The sequence below is a fragment of the Scyliorhinus canicula genome, chromosome 10 (genome assembly GCF_902713615.1).
Source record: "Scyliorhinus canicula chromosome 10, sScyCan1.1, whole genome shotgun sequence".
In the NCBI taxonomy this organism is placed as follows: domain Eukaryota; kingdom Metazoa; phylum Chordata; class Chondrichthyes; order Carcharhiniformes; family Scyliorhinidae; genus Scyliorhinus; species Scyliorhinus canicula.
Window position 1 is genome coordinate 101,368,467 of NC_052155.1, and position 20,136 is coordinate 101,388,602.

Consider the following 20,136-nt stretch of genomic DNA (forward strand, 5'->3'; position numbering starts at 1 on the left):
CTTACCACCTTCCCTGAGCTTACTGAAATATCTAAACCCCGGCACCTGCAACAACCATTCCTCTCCCTGCTCTATCCATGTCTCCGAAATGGCCACAACATCGAAATCCCAGGTACCAACCCATGCCGCAATCCATGCTGCAAGAATGTGGCAACTAGGGGCTTTTCACAGTAACTTTGTTGCAGTGTTAATGTAAGCCTACTTGTGACAATAAAGATTATTTAAAAATTTTTTTAAATAGTCTTTGCTTCTATCTAGAATGTAATGTAGTGAGTGTGCCATTAGAAAAATCTGAGCATAGAAGGCATTCTCTGATAGGATATCATTATTTCTTTGTATGCTGGTGGGATTTGTTGGCATTGTTTATATACAGAAATTTGAAAATCTCTACCAATAAGTACTAACCCCTCTTGTAAGTTACTTTAGGAGTTTGTTTAAATATTTCCCATAGATGCTCTATATTATAGCACTGAGCAAGTTCACGACATATTTAGTATTTTGATGCAAACCACTTCCTTCATAAGAACTACTGCAATGTGCAAATTATACAAGGAAACCATCTAAAAGGCTGGGCTGAAGAGTAAGCAGACTGACAATGTGATTAAAGATTACTGATTTTGAGATGATTTATATATGGATACAAAACAGTGGTTTAGATTTTGACTGCTGATTTGATTCTTGGGAAATCACTTTGTGAAAATTGTTCTGTTCCCATTTTCTAAATATTTGGCCTTTACCTCAATTCCATGCTTTATTTCCTTGGCCAATTTATTCAGATTTTCAAACTGTGGTGCGACAAAGGCACCTGAGGTTGTTTGGAAGGAGTATGTGATTAGAAGTAGCACAGTAGCACAGTGGTTAGCGCTGTTGCTTCACAGTGCCAGGGAACCTGGGTTCGATTTCCAGCTTGGGTCACTGTCTGTGTCTGCACGTTCTCCCTGTGGCTGTGTGGGTTTCCTCCGTGTGCTCTGATTTCCTGCCACAGTCCAAAAATGTGTAGGTTAGGTGGATTGGCCATGCTGAATTGCCCTTAGTGTCAAAAAAGTTTGGGTGGAGTTGCTGGGTTACGGGAATGGGTTGAGGTGTGGACTTGAGTAGGGTGCTCTTTCCAAGGTCTGGTGCAGACTCAATGGGCCGAATGAGGTCCTGCGCTGTAAATTCTATGATGAGCATTCATAGATGTTTACATTTAAATTTTCTTCATTTGTTATTAAATAATTGTTTTTAGGAGTCTGCAGCTGGTCCAGTTACTGAAAAGATCTTGAGCATGCGACTAATGAAGAAAACTGTAAGTTTTAACATTTTCTTATTTCAAAGTTGAGCAGATGGGGAATAATTTTACAAACTGGTCTTTTCGTAATTCTTAATTTTCAACCTGAAGTACAGATTTTTGATCTGCCAGGAACAGCTGGCAGCCATGTAACAGTAGCAGGTCAAAATGTGAACTTATTTGGATCCTCTTAGTGGTTGTTGATTATATGGATTGACTGCAATTTTGTATTGCGAATACGAATGATACTGAAAATGTACCCTATGCTGAAAAGAATAATACATAATTGAGTTTATCAGCTTCTATTTCAGTTTTTAAATTTCACTGGTAAAGTAATGGGGCTAGATTTTAAATTGGAACACTTTTGAGATTAGTTTTTAAGATTGCCAACAATAATACATGTGGCTTCCAGTAGTGCAGCTGCAAACTGGCTGCTGCCTCAGGAAATGGTACATTTGGCATCTGCTTAACGCTGTGGGTTTGGCAGGAAGCCAGGTCGAGGTCAGGTTATTGTGAATGAAGTAGCTGGTGGTTAAGGAGGAGATAAAATGATTCATGAGTTGGTTGACACAGTAAGCAGAGTAGTTGGAACTGATAGCTTTTTGAAGGGATATTGCGGGGGGGAAATAATCCCTGGCGAAGGAAACTTTTTGGTGTTCAGCGTTCTAATTCTACTTAAGTACGTTACAACTATGTCCCTAACCACTTTATAGTGAATTGCATGGAGATTTAAATGACAAATGGTTGTGTTGAATCAGATTCTAAAATGTGCTTGTGATTTCAGACCGAGTCTGGAGAAGAAGTGGAAGTAGAAGAATTATTTGTCAAATACAAAAACTAGTAAGTATGTTTATGGTGAAATTTAAATACAAAATGGTGTTTAAATAGTCTTTCTCTCAGTGGATGACATGGTACCATAAAATAGATCGATGAAAATTGCCCTTCTGAAGCCCATGATCTCAGCCCTGAGCATAATTTTGGAAGTTATTGAGTTGAAAATTAATTACCCTCAGGCTCAGTTTGTGTGCTGCTCAGTGCTCTCATGAGCCTCGATAGGCACCTAATATTAGAATCATAGTATCCCAACAGTGCAGAAGGAGGCCTTTTGGTTCATCAAGTCTGCACCAACCCTCCTCAAGAGCACCCTAACCTAGGGCCACTCTCCCCGCCCTATCCCCGTAACCCCACCTAACCTTTGGGCACTAAGGGGCAATTTAGCATAGCCAATCCACCTAACCTGCACATCTTTGGACTGTGGGAGGAAACTGGAGTACCCAGCAGAAACCCACGCAGACACTGGGAGAAAGCACAAACTCCACATTACTGGTCACCCAAGGTCAGAATTGAATCCTGGTCACTGGTGCTGTGAGGCAGCAGTGCTAACCACTGAGTATGTGCCGCCCATATTAGTTGAAAAACTTTCTGCACGTTTTGAACTTCGCTATCTCCAAAATAATTTCTTAAGCATCTAACAAACTGCAAATGAAAGCACCAAAGAGATATGGAATAAACAATAAAATGGCAGTAGCAAACATTGCCTGCCACCTACTGTCAATAATCTCAGGCTGTACAGAGTTCTAAAATAACATTCCTAGCATACACCCTTCAAACCCTGTGGATGGTGGTATATTAAACTTCCAGAAGGCGCTTGACAAGGTGCCGCATAAAAGATTGATCCAGAAGGTGTGATCACAGGAGGTTGGAGGTAGAATACTAGATTGGATTGTGGATTGGCTGACTGACAGAAAGCTGAGAGTTGGGTTAAATGGGTCCTTCTCTGGCAGGCGAACTGTAACTAGTGGGGTGCTGCAGTATTCAGTCCTTGGACCTCAACTGTTTACAATCCATGTAAATTATCTGCAAGCGGGGACAGAGTGTAACTTAGCAAAATTTGTGGATGATACTAAAATAGGTGGGAAAGCAGGCAATTAGATTTTACAGTCTGATATAGTTAGGTTTGGAGATGGCGCCAACATTTGTCAGATAAGTTTGATGTGAATGTGTGAAGTATGCATTTTGGTTGAAAAAATAGGCACGCAAATTATTATCTAAATGGAAAGCGGATACAAATGCTTCTGGGCAGATGGAACTGGGTGTCTTTGTTCATGCATCACAGAAAGTCTATGCAGGTACAGCATGTAATAAGAAAGGCAAATTGAATGTTAGTATTTATTGCAAAATAACTGGAATATAAAAGTAGAGAAATATTGTTGCAATTGTACATGGTGTAGGTGAGACTACATCTAGTGCATTGTGTCCAGTTTTGGTCTCTTTATTTGAGGAAGGATGTGGTGACATTGCAAGCAATTCAGAGGAGGTTCACCAGATTGATTCTGGGGATGAAGGGGTTGACGTATGAGAACAGATTAAACAGTTTGGGCTTATACTCGCTGAAGTTTAGAAGGATCAGAGGGGATCTCATCAAGGTATATAAAATACTAAAAGGGGTTGGTAAAGTAAATACAGATCAAAAGTTCCCCCTTGTGGGGCAATCTAGAATGATAGGTCACAGATGTAGGTTGAGAGCTGGTAGTTTTAAAACTGAGATGAGGCACTACATCTTGCAGAGGGTATTGAATTTGTGGAACTCGCTGTCTGATGGAGTCCGAATCATTAAATGGTTTCAAGAGGAAGGTGGATATGTTTCTGATTTTAAAAAAACTGTTTAAAAGTATATGGAAAAGAGGTAGAGGTCTTTGAGACCAGGAAATGATCAGCTATGACCTGACTGAATGGTGGAGTAGGCTCGAAGGGCTGAATTGCCGACTTCTCCTAATCCTTATGTTCCGGTTCTGTGAAATACTAAAATAAATTGCTCTCTCTCTGGCTGGCTTGCTCCTTCTCTCTGGCTGGCTCGCTCCTTCTCTCTGGCTGGCTGGCTCCTTCTCTCTGGCTGGCTCGCTCCTTCTCTCTGGCTGGCTCGCTCCTTCTCTCTGGCTGGCTCGCTCCTTCTCTCTGGCTGGCTCGCTCCTTCTCTCTGGCTGCCTCGCTCCTTCTCTCTGGCTGCCTCGCTCCTTCTCTCTGGCTGCCTCGCTCCTTCTCTCTGGCTGGCTCGCTCCTTCTCTCTGGCTGGCTTGCTCCTTAGGGATCCTCTTGGGAGGAGTGATCACAGCATGGTTGAATTTAGTATACAGATGGAGAGTGTGATGATAGAATCCAATACCAGGGTCCTATGCTTGAACAAAGGGGACTATGATAGAATGAGGAAGGACCTCGCTAAAGTAGACTGGAAACAAATATTTTATGGTAGGTCAGTTGAGGAGCAGTGGAGCACTTTCAAAGAAATCTTTCATTGTGCTCAACAAAAGTATATTCCAGTGAGAAGGAAGAATTGTAAGAAAAGAGGTAATCTACCATGGGTGTCTAAGGAGATGCATGAGGCTGTCAAATTGAAAGAGAAGGCTTACAAAGTGGCCATGATCAGCGGGAAAATCGAAGATTGGAAAACTTTAAAGGCCAGCAGAAAGCCACGAAAAGAGCCATAAAGAAAAGTAAGATAGAACACGAAAAAAAAACTGGCACAGAATATAAGGACAGATAGCAAAAGTTTTTATAATTATATAAAACTAAAAAGAGTGGCTAAAGTAAACATTGGTCCGTTAGAGGATGAGAGTGGTCATTTAGTTATGGGAGATGATGAAATGGCGGAGGCATTGAACAAATATTTTGTATCGGTCTTCACAGTGGAGGACACTAATAACATAGAACATAGAACATTACAGCACAGTATGGGCCCTTCGGCCCTCGATATTGCGCCGACCTGTGAAACCATCTGAAGCCTATCTGACCTACACTATTCCATTTTCATCCATATGTCTATCCAGTGACCACTTAAATGCCCTTAAAGTTGGTGAGTCTACTACTGTTGCAGGCAGGGCGTTCCACACCCCTACTACTCTCTGAATAAAGAAACTGCCTCTGACATCTGTCCTATATCTACCACCCTTCAATTTAAAGCTATGTCCCCTCGTGTTGGTCATCACCATCCGAGGAAAAAGACTCTCACTGTCCACCCTATCTAACCCTCTGACTATCTTATATGTCTCTATTAAGTCACCTCTCAGCCTTCTCCTCTCTAACGAAAACAACCTCAAGTCCCTGAGCTTTTCCTCGTAAGACCTTCCCTCCATACCAGGCAACATCCTAGTAAATCTCCTCTGAACCCTTTCCAAAGCTTCCACATCCTTCCTATAATGTGGTGACCAGAACTGCACGCAGTACTCCAGGAGCGGCCGCACCAGAGTTATGTACAGCTGCAGCATGACCGTGTGGCTCCGAAACGCAATCCCCCTACTGATAAAGGCTAGCACACCATATGCCTTCTTAACAGCCCTATTAACCTGGGTGGCAACTTTCAGGGATTTATGTACCTGGATGCCGAGATCTCTTTGTTCATCTACACTACCAAGAATCTTGCCATTAGCCCAGTACTCTGCATTCCTGTTACTCCTTCCAAAGTGAACCACCTCACACTTTTCCACATTAAACTCCATCTGCCACCTCTCAGCCCAGCTCTGCAGCTTATCTATGTCCCTCTGTATCCTATAACATCCTTCAGCACTATCCACAACTCCACCGACCTTCATGTCATCTGCAAATTTACTAACCCATCCTTCTACACCCTCTTCCAGGTCATTTATAAAAATGACAACAGCAGTGGCCCCAAAACAGATCCTTGCAGTACACCACTAGTAACTGAACTCCAGGATGAACATTTGCCATCAACCACCACCCTCTGTCTTCTTTCAGCGAGCCAATTACTGATCCAAACCGCTAAATCACCTTCAATCCCATACTTCCTTATTTTCTGCAATAGCCTACCATGGGGAACCTTATCAAACGCCTTACTGAAATCCATATACACCACATCAACCGCTTTACCCTGATCCACCTGTTTGGTCACCTTCTCAAAAAACTCAATAAGGTTTGTGAGGCATGGCCTACCCTTCACAAAACTGTGTTGACTATCGCTAATCAACTTGTTCTTTTCAAGATAATTATAAACCCTATCTCTTATAACCTTTTCCAACATTTTACCCACAACCGAAGGAAGGCCCACAGGTCTATAATTACCAGGGTTGTCTCTACTCCCCTTCTTGAACAAGGGGACAACATTTGCTATCCTCCAGTCTTCCGGCACTATTTCTGTCGACAAAGACGACATAAAGATCAAGGACAAAGGCTCTGCAATCTCCTCCCTGGCTTCCCAGAGAATCCTAGGATAAATCCTAGGATAAATCCCATCTGGCCCAGGGGACTTATCTATTTTAACATTTTCCAAAATTGATAACACCTCCTCCTTTTGAACCTCAATTCCATCTAGCCTGGTCAACTGAACCTGAGTATTCTCCTCGACAACATTGTCTTTCTCCAGTGTAAACACTGACGAAAAATATCCATTTAACGCTTCCACTATCTCCTCTGATTCCACACACAACTTTCCACTACTATCCTTGATTGGCCCTAATCTTACTCTAGTCATTCTTTTGTTCCTGATATACCTATAGAAAGCCTTAGGGTTTTCCTTGATCCTATCCGCCAACGACTTTTCATATCCTCTCCTCGCTCTTAACTCTCCCTTTAGGTCCTTCCTGGCTAACTTGTAACTCTCAAATGCCCTAACTGAGCCTTCATGTCTCATCCTAACATAAGCCGCCTTCTTCCTCTTGACAAGTGCTTCAATTTCCTTAGTAAACCAGCAATTGACCGAGAGAAGAAGGTAGGTGAGGACCTGGGAACCATTACTATCACGAAAGAGCAAGTGTTGGGCAAGTTAATGGAGCTCAGGATAGATAAGTCTCCTGGCCCTGATGGAATGCATCCCAGGGTACTGAAAGAGATGGCTGGAGTAATAGCAGATGCACTGGCGGTAATTTTCCAAAATTTGCTGAACACTGGGGCAATCCCAGAGGATTGGAAAACAGCAAATGTGACGCCACTGTTTAAAAAGGGAAGTAGACAAAAGATGGGGAATTATAGACCGGTTAGCTTAACCTCTGTTGTGGGGAAGATGCTTGAGTCTATTATCAAGAAAGAGATAGGAGGGCACCTCGATAGAAATTGTCCCATTGAACGGACGCAGCATGGATTCATGAAGGGCAGGTCATGCTTGATGAATCTCTTGGAATTCTATGAAGACATTTCGAGCAAGGTAGACAAAGGGGACCCAGTGGATGTGGTGTACCTAGATTTCCAAAAGGCCTTTGACAAGATACCGCACAAGAGGCTGCTGCATAAGATAACGATGCATGGTGTTAAGGGTAGAGTACTAGCATGGATAGAGGATTGGTTGTATAACAGGAAACAAAGAGTGGGAATAAATGAGTGCTATTCTGGCTGGCAATCAGTGACGAGTGGTGTGCCTCAGGAATCGGTGTTGGGACCACAATTATTTACAATTTATATAGACGATTTGGAGTTGGGAACTACGTGCAAGGTATCCAAGTTTGCAGATGACACAAAGGTGTGTGGCAGAGCAAAGTGTACTGAGGCTGTAAAACCTTAGAGGAACATTGACACATTGAGTGAGTGGGCAAAGGTCTGGCAGATGGAGTATAATGTCAATAAGTGTGAAGTCATACATTTTGGTAGGAGTAGCAATAGAACGGATTATTACTTAAATGGTAAAAAGCTGCAGCATGCTGCGATGCAGAGGGACCTGGGTGTACTTGTGCATGAGTCACAGAAGGTTGGTCTGCAGGTGCAACAAGTAATTAGGAAGGCAAATGGAATTTTGTCCTTCGTTGCGAAGGAGATTGAGTTTAAAAGTAGAGGGGTAATGTTGCAGTTGTACAAGGTGCTGGTGAAGCCACACCTGGAGTACTGTGCAGTTTTGGTCTCCACACTTGAGAAAGGATGTGCTAGCACTAGAGGGGATGCAGAGGAGGTTCACTAGGCTGATTCCGGAGTTGAGGGGGTTATCGTATGAGGAGAGGCTGAGTAGATTGGGATTATTTTCACTGGAATTCAGAAGGTTGAGGGGGGATCTAATAGAAACATATAACATTGTGAAGGGAATGGATAAGATAGAAGTAGAAAGGATGTTTCCACTGGTAGGTGAAAGTAGGACAAGAGGGCATAGCCTCGAGATTAGGGGGAGCAGATTAGGACTGAATCAAGGAGGAACTTCTTCACTCAGAGGGTGGTTAAAGTATGGAATTCCTACCGAAAGGAGTAGAAGACGCTACTTCATTGAATATATTTAAAGATAGGATAGATGTTTTTTTGAAAAATAAAGGAATTACGGGATATGGCGAAAATGTGGGTACTCTCTCTGGCTGGCTCGCTCCTTCTCTCTGGCTGGCTCGCTCCTTCTCTCTGGCTGGCTCGCCCCTTCTCTCTGGCTGGCTCGCCCCTTCTCTCTGGCTGGCTCGCCCCTTCTCTCTGGCTGGCTCGCCCCTTCTCTCTGGCTGGCTCGCCCCTTCTCTCTGGCTGGCTCGCCCCTTCTCTCTGGCTGGCTCGCCCTTTCTCTCTGGCTGGCTCGCCCCTTCTCTCTGGCTGGCTCGCCCCTTCTCTCTGGCTGGCTCGCCCCTTCACTCTGGCTGGCTCGCCCCTTCACTCTGGCTGGCTCGCCCCTTCACTCTGGCTGGCTCGCCCCTTCTCTCTGGCTGGCTCGCCCCTTCTCTCTGGCTGGCTCGCCCCTTCTCTCTGGCTGGCTCGCTCCTTCTCTCTGGCTGGCTCGCTCCTTCTCTCTGGCTCGCTCGCTCTCTCTCTGGGTCGTCCGCTCGCGCTCTCTCTCTGGCTCGCTCGCGCTCTCTCTCTGGCTCGCTCGCTCTCTCTCTGCCTCACCCTCCCTCCCTCTCCATCGCCCTCTCTCTTCCTCGCCCCCTCGCCCCCTCTCTCCCTCGCCCCCTCTCTCTCCCTCGCCCCCTCTCTCCCTCGCCCCTCTCTCTCCCTCGCCCCCTCTCCCTCGCCCCCCTCTCCCTCGCCCCCCCTCTCCCTCGCCCCCCCTCTCCCTCGCCCCCCCTCTCCCTCGCCCCCCTCTCCCTCGCCCCCCCTCTCCCTCGCCCCCCCTCTCCCTCGCCCCCCCCTCTCCCTCGCCCCCCCTCTCCCTCGCCCCCTCTCTCCCTCGCCCCTCTCTCCCTCGCCCCCTCTCTCCCTCGCCCCCATCTCTCCCTCGCCCCCTCTCTCCCGTCGCCCCTCTCTCCCTCGCCCCCTCTCTCCCCTCGCCCCCCTCTCCCTCGCCCCCTCGTCTCCCGCGCCCTATCTCCTCTCCCTACGCCCCCATCTCTCCCTCGCCCCTCTCTCCCTCGCCCCCTCTCGCCCTCGCCCCCTCTCTCCCTCGCCCCCTCTCTCCCCTCGCCCCTCTCTCCCTCGCCCCCCTCTCTCCCTCGCCCCCTCTCTCCCTCCGCCCCTCTCTCCTCGCCCCCTCTCTCCCTCGCCCCCTCTCTCCCTCGCCCCCTCTCTCCCCGCCCCCTCCCCCTCTCTCCCTCCCCCTCTCTCCCTCGCCCCCTCTCTCCCCCTCGCCCCCTCTCTCCCCACGCTCCCACGCTCCCTCGCTCCCGCTCCCTCGCTCCCTCGCCCCCTCTCTCCCTCGCCCCCTCTCTCCCACGCCCCTCTCTCCCACGCCCCCTCTCTCCCACCCCCCTCTCTCCCACGCCCCCTCTCCTCCCTCCCCCCTCCCCTCTCCCACGCCCCCTCTCTCCCTCGCCCCCCTCTCTCTCCCTCGCCCCCTCTCCTCCCTCGCCCCCTCTCTCCCTCGCCCCCTCTCTCCCTCGCCCCCTCTCCCCGCCCCCTCTCTCCCTCGCCCCCTCTCCCTCGCCCCCTCTCTCCCTCGCCCCCTCTCCCTCGCCCCCTCTCCTCCCTCTCTCCCTCGCTCCCACGCTCCCTCGCCCCTCTCTCCCTCGCCCCCTCTCTCCCTCGCCCCCTCTCTCCCTCGCCCCTCTCTCCTCGCCCTCGCCCCCTCTCCCCTCTCTCCCTCGCCCCCCTCTCTCCCTCGCCCCCTCTCTCCCTCGCCCCCTCTCTCCCTCGCCCCCTCTCGCTCCCTCGCCCCCTCTCTCCCTCGCCCCCTCTCTCCCTCGCCCCCTCTCTCCCTCGCCCCCTCTCTCCCTCGCCCCCTCTCTCCCTCGCCCCCATCTCTCCCTCGCCCCCTCTCTCCCTCGCCCCCTCTCTCCCTCGCCCCCTCTCTCCCACGCCCCCTCTCTCCCACGCCCCCACTCTCCCACGCCCCCTCTCTCCCACGCTCCCTCGCCCCCTCTCTCCCTCGCATCACCCTCGCCCCCTCTCTCCCTCGCCCCCTCTCCCTCGCCCCCTCTCTCCCTCACCCCCTCTCTCCCTCGCCCCCTCTCTCCCTCGCCCCCTCTCTCCCATGCCCCCTCTCTCCCATGCCCCCTTTCTCCCATGCCCCCTCTCTCCCTCGCCCCCTCGCCCCCCTCTCTCCCTCTCTCCCTCGCCCCCCTCTCTCCCTCCCTCGCCCCCTCTCTCCCTCGCCCCCTCTCTCCCTCGCCCCCTCTCTTCCCTCGCCCCTCTCTCCCTCGCCCCCTCTCTCCCATGCCCCCTTTCTCCCATGCCCCCTCTCTCCTCGCCCCCTCGCCCCCTCTCTCCCTCGCCCCCTCTCTCCCTCCTCGCCCCCTCTCTCCCTCGCCCCTCTCTCTCCTCGCCCCCTCTCTCCCTCGCCCCCTCTCTCTCCTCGCCCCCTCTCTCCCTCCCTCGCCCCCTCCCTCCCTCGCCCCCGCCCTCCCCCCCCCCCTCGCCCCCGCCCCCCCTCGCCCCCGCCCCCCCTCGCCCCGGCCCCCCCCCGCCCCCCCTCGCCCCCGCCCCCCCTCGCCCCCGCCCCCCCTCGCCCCCGCCCCCCCTCGCCCCCGCCCCCCCTCGCCCCCGCCCCCCCTCGCCCCCGCCCCCCCTCGCCCTCGCCCCCCGCCCCCCCTCGCCCCGCCCCCCCTCGCCCCCGCCCCCCCTCGCCCCCGCCCCCCCTCGCCCCCGCCCCCCCCTCGCCCCCGCCCGTCCTCCCCCCCCCTCCGCCCCCCGCCCTCCCTCGCCCCCCGCCCTCCCTCGCCCCCCGCCCTCCCTCGCCCCCGCCCTCCCTCGCCCCCGCCCTCCCTCGCCCCCGCCCTCGCCTCGCACCGCCCTCCCTCGCCTCGCACCGCCCTCCCTCGCCTCGCACCGCCCTCCCTCGCCTCGCACCGCCCTCCCTCGCCTCGCACCGCCCTCCCTCGCCCCCGCCCTCCCTCGCCCCCGCCCTCCCTCGCCCCCGCCCTCCCTCGCCCCCCGCCCTCCCTCGCCCCCCCCCTCCCTCTCCCCCGCCCTCCCTCCCTCTCCCCCGCCCTCCCCTCTCCCTCTCCCCCGCCCTCCCTCTCCCTCTCCCCCGCCCTCCCTCTCTCCCTCCCGCCCTCCCTCTCCCTCTCCCCGCCCTCCCTCTCCCTCTCCCCGCCCGCCCTCTCCCTCTCCCCGCCCTCCCTCTCCCTCTCCCCGCCCTCCCTCTCCTCTCCCCCTCCCTCCCTCTTCCCTCTCCCCCTCCCTCCCCGCCTCCCTCTCCCTCTCCCGCCCTCCTCTCCCTCTCCCGCCCTCCCTCTCCCTCTCCCCCTCCCTCACCTCTCCTATCCCCCCGCCCTCCCTCTCCCTCTCCCCCGCCCTCCCTCGCCCTCTCCCCCGCCCTCCCTCTCCCTCTCCCCCGCCCTCCCTCTGCCCTCTCCCCCGCCCTCCCTCTCCCTCTCCCCCGCCCTCCCTCTCCCTCTTCCCCCGCCCTCCCTCGCCCTCTCCCCCCGCCCTCAGCTCTCCCTCTCCCCCATCCTCCTCTCCTCTCCCCCGTCCTCGCTCTCCCTCTCCCCCCTCCTCGCTCTCCCTCTCCCCCCCCTCGCTCTCCCTCTCCCCCGCCTCGCTCTCCCTCTCCCCCGCCCTCGCCCTCCCTCTCCCCCGCCCTCGCTCTCCCTCTCCCCCGCCCCTCGCTCTCCCTCTCCTCGCTCTCCCTCTCCCCGCCCTCGCTCTCCCTCTCCCCCCCCTCGCTCTCCCTCTCCCCCGCCCTCGCTCTCCCTCTCCCCGCCCTCGCTCTCCCTCTCCCCCGCCCCCCTCGCTCTCCCTTTCCCCCCCCCCTCGCTCTCCCTCTCCCCCGCCCTCTCCCACTTTCTTTCACTCCCTCCCATTATTGCTCTCTTTCTCTCGCTCTCCCTCACACTCTCTTGTTCTCTCTCTTCTCCCTGCATAAATCACGGCAAACCAGTCTTTCTCTTATCTGGCCACGCTGCACATTTGCCAGAGTTTCGGGGAGGCGCCACATGTCAGGACGAGCAGCCGTGAATGATCTTAATAGGTTAACAGCTGGAAAGGTGGCAGATGCCTCTTCAAGCCGACAAATGCTTCCTCTTGTAGTGCCCTCCATGCCCACCGTTGATTCTTCAATACTACATGCAGCAGTGCCAACAGGGTGGCCAAATTAAGGATAATCTTCCTGTGGTAGTTGAGTCCGAAAAATGACCTCCGGTCATGTTTTCTGATATCAGAACTCCCTTAATGGTCTGGACCTTCTCCTCTACTGGGTGCAGGCCATCCCTGTCCACACAGTAGCCCAAGTACGTGACCCCCTTTGACTGAAAGACACACTTGCCTTGCTTCAGGCAGGCGTCCGCTTGGGAGAAACGCCTGAAGACCTCTTCCAAATTGTCCAAGTGTTTCTTCTTGGTGGCCTCAAAATTAGCATCTAATCCAGGCATGCCATGAGTTTGGGTAGCCCCTGTATAAGACCCCAAAGGGAAGACAAGTATACTCGTATAGACCCTTGTGGGTATTGATGGCCATGCACTTTCAAGATGCTGTGTCTAGCTCTAGTTGGAGATGTGCGTGGCAAATATCCAGTTTTGTGAATGAGTGGCACCCTGCTAGCTTCACGTACAAATCCTCCAACGCGACATGGGGTATCAGTCCAGGCGGCAGGCTCAACTCATGGTAATTTTATAAATCGCCACAGAAGCGACCAACATATCTGGTTTCAGCACCGGGACCACTAGTGCAGCCGCTCTGGAAATCGGACTGGGCGTATGAGGCTCAAGCTCTCAAAGTGCTCTAATTCAGTTGCCACATTTGCAAGCATGTCACAGGGGACTGGTCGTGCTCTGAAGTATTTGGGCTGGGCCTCCAGGTCAATGTAAATTCTTGTCCTGGCCCCTTTTATTTTACCCAGGCCCACCTGGAAAACCTCCATATATTTCCCAAGTACTTTGTAAAGGCTGCTGGTGCCCACCCAGAAAATCTTCTGGCAGTCCAGCCAAAGTGTTTTCAGCCAATCACGGCCCAGTAGGTTGGGTCCCAGCCCTTGTGTCACTATTAGCAGCTGTTTGAATGTCTGCTGCCCATTGGTAACCGGGATCACGGCAGGTCATATAATGTTTAGCAGTTCACCAGTATATGTCGCCAACCTGGCGTTGCTATTGAGCAGGTTCCAAGGCGGGATTCCTGTGCAAAGCCGGTGGAAGGTCTGCTGACCGATGATGGAGATAGCAACTCCCGTGTCGATCTCCATTATCGGGCTGCCTATTGACTTGAAGTCTAATCTGTGGAGCAACTAGTGTTGTTCCACAGGGATCAGTGCTGGGACCTTTGCTGTTGGTAGTATATACAAGTGAGTTGGAGGAAATTGTAACTGGTCTCATTAGTAAGTTTGCGGATGATACACCAGTTGGTGGAGTTGCGGATAGCGATGAGGGCTGTCAGAGGATACAGCAGGATATAGAGGTTAGAGACTAGGGTGGAGAGATGGCAGATGGAGTTTAATCCGGACAAATGTGAGGTAATGCATTTTGGAAAGTCTAATACAGGTGGGAAATATATAATAAATGGCAGAACCACAACGAGTATTGACGAGCAGAGGGATCTGGGTGTACAGGTCCACAGGTCACTGAAAGTGGCAACGCAGGTAGAAAAGGTAGTCAAGAAAGCACGTGGCATGCTTGCCTTCATCGGCCGGGGCATTGAGTTTAAAAAATTGGCAAGTCATGCTGCAGCTGTATAGAACCTTAGTTAGGCCACACTTGGAGTATAGTGTTCAATTCTGGTCACCACACTACCAAAAGGATGTGGAGGCTTTGGAGAGGGTACAGAAGAGGTTTACCAGGATGTAACCTGGCACACTTAGGAGCAACAGATTGTCAGCTACCATGTATTGAGTTACCTGCTCTTCTGAAAGCCCTTTATTTTCATGTTTTATTGCCTTTACAGGTAAGTTGTCCTTGAAGACTTTGAGTTGTTGCATTATGATTCATGTGAATTCCTATTTCTGTAACCTATTATTTGTTGGAATATATTTTCGAAGAATTGAAATATTCTGCACCCCCCCCCCCCCCCCCCCCCCAGGAAAATACAATTAAGCGGTTATTGCTTCCAGTATCAGTTTATAAATCTTCTAGTATGCGGTAATGGTGTTTTTCATAGTTTTGCCTGGTGAAATGTACTCCTGCAGTCTGAGACTTTTTTTAATTTTCTCTGTTCAGTTCTTACCTTCATTGTCAATGGACCACAGTGGAGCAGCTGGCAAAGGACAAGAGAATTCATCAGAAGATTAAACGCTTCAAAGCAAAGCAGGCACAAATGAATAAATTTCTCGCTGAGGTCTGCATTGCTTCATTTTTATAGAGGCCTATTTGATCTACCATGGTGTTGCTCGGATGAAACATTGATAAAACTTAATGTTAACCTCTTTGCCATTCTCCATTCTTTGTCTTTCACACACTTATACAGTTTCTACCCCTTTCTGTAAGTCTCTCTTTTGTTGTATCTACCTGTTGACTATTATCTTCCTCGTTTGGTTCACTTGCCCTTTGCTCATGTGTTCATATTTGTCCTATCACTCCCTCTTGTGACTCATTCTTTCCCTCTGTCCCTCCCTCCTCCCTATCTTTCCTCTCTCCACACAATCTGTCTCATTCTCCTTCCCCCTCCTGTCTGCCGCACTCTTTATCCTTCGCTCTGCTTGTGCATCCCATCCCTTCCTTCCTCAGCCTGCTTTTCTTCTTGCCTTGGTCTGCCTTAATCTTCCATCCCAACCTCTCTGCCCCCTCTTTCCCCACCTGTTAAGAGGCTGACTTGTTTAGGAACGAGAAAATACGGATGTGTAACACCAAGATGCAACCGTAATGTCCAATTTAATCCCATTTTCAGTGTTGGTTGAATGAAAAAGTCATTAATGTGTTTTCACCTCCAAAAGCTTGGTCTGTTTTCCCACAACTTTGGTGTCAACAAACAAGTTTTGCTACTGCATTGAAACTAACATTATCAACATCATAAATAGCATCCCCTGTGACTGCCTGTGATGCACTATTTCTCCATGACCTTTCTTTGATCTTTGACGCAGTCAACCACATTCTATCCTTCAGTCTCTCTTCCATAGAACCAGGCCATATCTTGGTTATAATAAGTGCCTGAGTTTCTCTAGTTTCTTTCCCCATTACCTTTGGAGTCCCACAAGGGTTTATCAGTGGCTATCTTCTGCCTGCCACTTTTTGCTCATGCCGTCGGAAGACATAGACCCATACTTTCCAGTGCCTGGATGATTGTGCCCTGGAGGTGCCCTAGGAAATGGACTGGGAGCATCTCTGAAGTCCCAATACATCAGCACAGTGGGAATTGGCCAGGAAAAAACATATCTCACTCCTGGATAACCAAACTACTCATTCCCAACCTACCACTTCCACACTTGATTGCCTCTCTCACTGGTTCTCTGACTCTTTACCTTCCCACTCCAAACTCCAACCCCCATGCAAAGCTCTGTTTGGATAGGAGCAGAATGTTCATCCAACTGTGATTGCCATTGCTCAGAGGATTCAGCCGACCGGATCAGGTTTATTGCAGGCATAATCCAGTTCCATCACTCCGCCACGTGTCGGAACCCTTTTACTGTCTCCCTGTTGTTAGATTACTTATAACCATGGAATTCCTAGTGTAAAAGAAGGCCAGTCAGCCCAAAGTGTCTGCACTGACCCTCTGAAAGAGCACCATACCTAGGCCCACTCCCCGCCCTAACCCCATAACCCCACCTAACCTGCACATCTTTGGACATTTAAGGGGCAATCCACCTAACCTGCACTCTTTGGGCTGTGGGAAGGAACCGGGGCACCCAGAGGTAACCCATACAGGCAGTCACCCAAGGCTGAATTTAACCGGGTCCCTGGAGCTGTGGCCGCAGTGCTAACCATTGTGCCACCGTACTGTCCTAACATCAAGTCTATTCTCTGCAATTCTCTCCTGTTAAGTGGTCAAATGACCAAAGTCATTGTCTTAAGTCAGGGCAGCAAGGTAGTATAGTGGTTAGCAGTTGCTTCACAGCCCCAGGGTCCCAGGTTTTATTCCCGACTTGCGTCACTGGCTGTCGGAGTCTGCACGTTCTCCCTGTGTCTGCATGGAGTTCCTCCGGGTGCTCCGGTTTCTTCCCACAGTTCTAAGATGTGCAAGTTAGGTGGATTGGCCATGCTAAATTGCCCTTAATGCCCAAATAGGTTGGGTGGGGTTACTGCTTTACGGGGATAGGGTGATGGTGTGGGCTTGGGTAGGGTGCTCTTTCCAAGGGCCGGTGCAGAATCGATGGGCTGAATGGCCTCCTTCTGCACTGTAAATTCTATGATTTAAGTCCTTGCCACATACTCAGTGCCCTTGTCATTAATTCCATCCCCCATTTCTAGTGGCTGTCTCCAGTTAAATAAGACTTTTTGTAACCTTGATATTCTATTCAACCTAAAGCTGAACTTCTTAACTCCATATACCTTTTATCACCTATTTCTATAATATCATCGTGTGGAGATGCCGACATTGGACTGGGGTGGGCACAGTAAGAAGTCTAACAACATCAGGTTAAAGTCCAACAGGTTTGTTTCGAATCGCTAGCTTTCAGAGCGCAGCTCCTTCATCAGGTAATTAGTAAAGAAAAATATATCAGTTCACTGTCCATATTTGGATTTCTTTTTTACCAAGTTAAATGCAGAAGCAACTTCTGTAGAAGACAAAGCTGTGCCTTTTCCATTAAAAACAAACTTATTTTCTGATTAAACTTTTTAATGGTGAAGCTGCAATTCAATCAACATTCTAAAATACCTGATTTCAGCTAGGACAGTGATGGAGATGCAACAATTATTTTTTAGTGCCTTGACTGGGGAGTTGAAAATAATACAGCGAAGACCCTTGTTCCTGGATATCTATAATTTCAAGTAAAATCGATAACTTTGAGGGGAGTGGAGACCAGGCTTTTCACAGTAGTTAATCCAAGCTATATGGCATCTGTTCACGCCAGTCAACATTTAAGCATTTTGAGTAACTGATGTGTGATAAAGCAAGGAGTTGCCTGATATATAATCTGCATCCTGTTTTTAGCACTGACTGCAACTTTGATACACCACTGCAGGAAGCCTACTGATGAAACTTCTATTACCATGCTTATTAGTTGCCTTGATAGTTACACTTTCTATCGTCCGTTAGTAATTATTCCTTCTCAGACACCCTTCTCGTCCCATTACTTTCAGAAGTACATTTTATAACTTGATAATGAAATTTAACAGGCATATATGAAAATTCTGTTCTATGTAGGACATTTAAAACAGTCTAATCTTTATTATCCCTCCAGTCATCTGTTTTTGCTATGAGTGACACTGATATTTTTAACGATAGTATTTGCATTTTTAAAGAATGCTCACTAGTCAAATCCATAACTTCTCAAGAAGTCGCTCGTGAGTGAGTTGTAATTTCACACCATTTAAAATATTCGTAAAACATTGTATTTAGAAGGTTTCACGCTGTAATTAAGGGTAGTTAATAAAGCCTGAGGATTTGCGTTCCTCATGGGGAGTAGTCGCATTGAATTGTAGCAATTTAATTAACATGTTAGCAATGGCAAACTGTTGAAGGCTAACGTAGATAGCATAATAAACAAGAGGTCAACTGTTTTTTGTCTCCTCTTCCCCTTCCACCCAATTTTTTTTGTAGGTTGAAGATGAACCTTTTAATCCAGATTATGTAGAAGTAGATCGGATACTTGATGTTTCATATAGCACTGATAAAGATAGCGGGGAGGTAAGAAATTATGTTTTATGTATGCTTTGTGAACTGCTTATTTTGCGACAAAACTAAAATGTATTACTTCATGTATGTCTCTTGGCCTTCAGTATGTAAGTAATATGTAGGGGTTGCAATTTAAGGAGTTCCATTGAAATTGCATCTGTAGAATAGAGGGACAATTTGTCAAATAAGTAGGGCAAACCAAATTCTGCATTAATAACTATTAAATTGCCAATGGCAACTGTTTCTGACTTATTAAATTAATGTTTTAGAGCCATGGCTATTTTTGAATAATGCCTTCCATCATTCCAAAATTACTTAGCCCTGCATTTAAAGTAAATTTCTTCTGTTTGTTTTATCATTCCCACCTAAGCATCTTTAAAATTCTTAGGTGGCTTAGATTAAAATAATTCCTACCTACCATTTTATTCAGAAATTAAACATAAATACATATATTGGCATTCTCCACGTTGTTTTTTATTAATTGGTTGATATTTATTGTCATGTACTGAAGTACAGTGAAAAGTATTTTTCTGCGGCCCCGGGAACGAACACGGTACGTGGATAGTAGACAAAAGAATAATCAACAGTATTTCATCAATCCTAGTCGTGCACCATTTGTTTCTCGAGGCTAATTATTGGAAGCACTCATTTATTGAAGTATTGTTCTAACTTCTGCTATAAATGTGATGGGCAGTCATCAGCATCCCTAGTCTGTTTTTAGTACTACTTGAATTATGTGAATGTCAGCCTGTTTTCCAATTCAGCAAACTGCTGCATTAAAATTGAGATAATTGTATGTTTTAAGCTGCTGTGTTCAACATAGAGCGTGAACAGAGCTTCTGATAACTCGGTATATAAAGATTCTGAATGTTGCATTAAAAATTGTGAAATAAAAACAGAAAATTCTGGGAAAATTCAGCAGGTCTGGCAGCATCTGTGGAGAGAGAAGCAGAGTTAATGGTTTGATTCTGTCTGACTTTTAAGGGCGCTGAAGAAAAATGATTAACTCTGTTACTTCTCTCCACAGATGCTGCCAGATTTGCTCAGCTTTTCCAGCATTTTCTGATTTTATTTTAGATTTCTAACGCCTGCAGTATTTTACTTTTATTTTAGTGTATTGTAAATATTGTGATTTTGAAAATCGCAACTCTGACTTTAATTTAACCTTGGTCAGTGGTTAACATTAGTTCCATTTTGGAAAGAAAGGGCTCATATTTGGTCATTTCTGTTAAGTTTTGATGATGCCTAGAAAAGTTTGTTAAATTTGGCCTATTAGTCCTATTTCTAAAAATGGGGGAAAATGGGAAAAAATTGGACAAGATTGCTACTCTTAATTATCCAATAAGCTTGGTTGAAAATTTAGGCAAGTATCCCCTAAAAGAGGTCATGAGCTGTGATAGACTCATTTTTTGGCATCTCTGATCACGCGTGAAGAATCGACATTCGAGCAAGGTGCTAGAGGTTTCCGTGAAATACAAGATCCTGCTTTCAGGATGAGTAGTGGGAGGAATTGAGGGGAAAATAAATTCTAAAATTTTATGTAGATAAAATGGATATTGGGTATAGATACACAAATGAGAGAGTTTCTTCTGCAAAAAAATGTCAGTGGAGGGAGGGTTTCTTAGAAATGATGTGAAGCTAAAACTTGAGAAGCTTGAAACCAGAAGCAAATTCAAATAAGATTGAAAACTGAGGTGAAAAATGTATATTACAAAGTCACAAACACATTGCGTTGCTGTGTGGTTTCTTCACCACACCTGAAAAAGACATTTGCTGAGAATTCTTGTTTGGGAAACTCAACTTCAATCAAAAATTCATACCAGAACTATGAAATCAATCTCAAAACTTCAAGTTCATTCATTTAATCCCTATGTGTGAATGACTAGACCGTCATA

At 48.7% G+C, this 20,136-nt stretch overlaps 1 protein-coding gene across 4 annotated transcripts in view; it reads left to right on the forward strand.

The window, feature by feature from the left end:
* Positions 1 to 20,136, forward strand: part of chd7 (chromodomain helicase DNA binding protein 7) — a 322,761-nt gene that overhangs the window by 164,236 nt on the left and 138,389 nt on the right. For all 4 annotated transcript variants that reach the window (XM_038809440.1, XM_038809439.1, XM_038809438.1 and 1 more), the window contains 4 exons: positions 1,229 to 1,288; positions 2,055 to 2,110; positions 14,689 to 14,806; positions 18,167 to 18,253. In XM_038809440.1, coding sequence (XP_038665368.1) covers positions 1,229 to 1,288; positions 2,055 to 2,110; positions 14,689 to 14,806; positions 18,167 to 18,253 — 321 coding nt within the window. The remainder of the gene's footprint in view (positions 1 to 1,228; positions 1,289 to 2,054; positions 2,111 to 14,688; positions 14,807 to 18,166; positions 18,254 to 20,136) is intronic.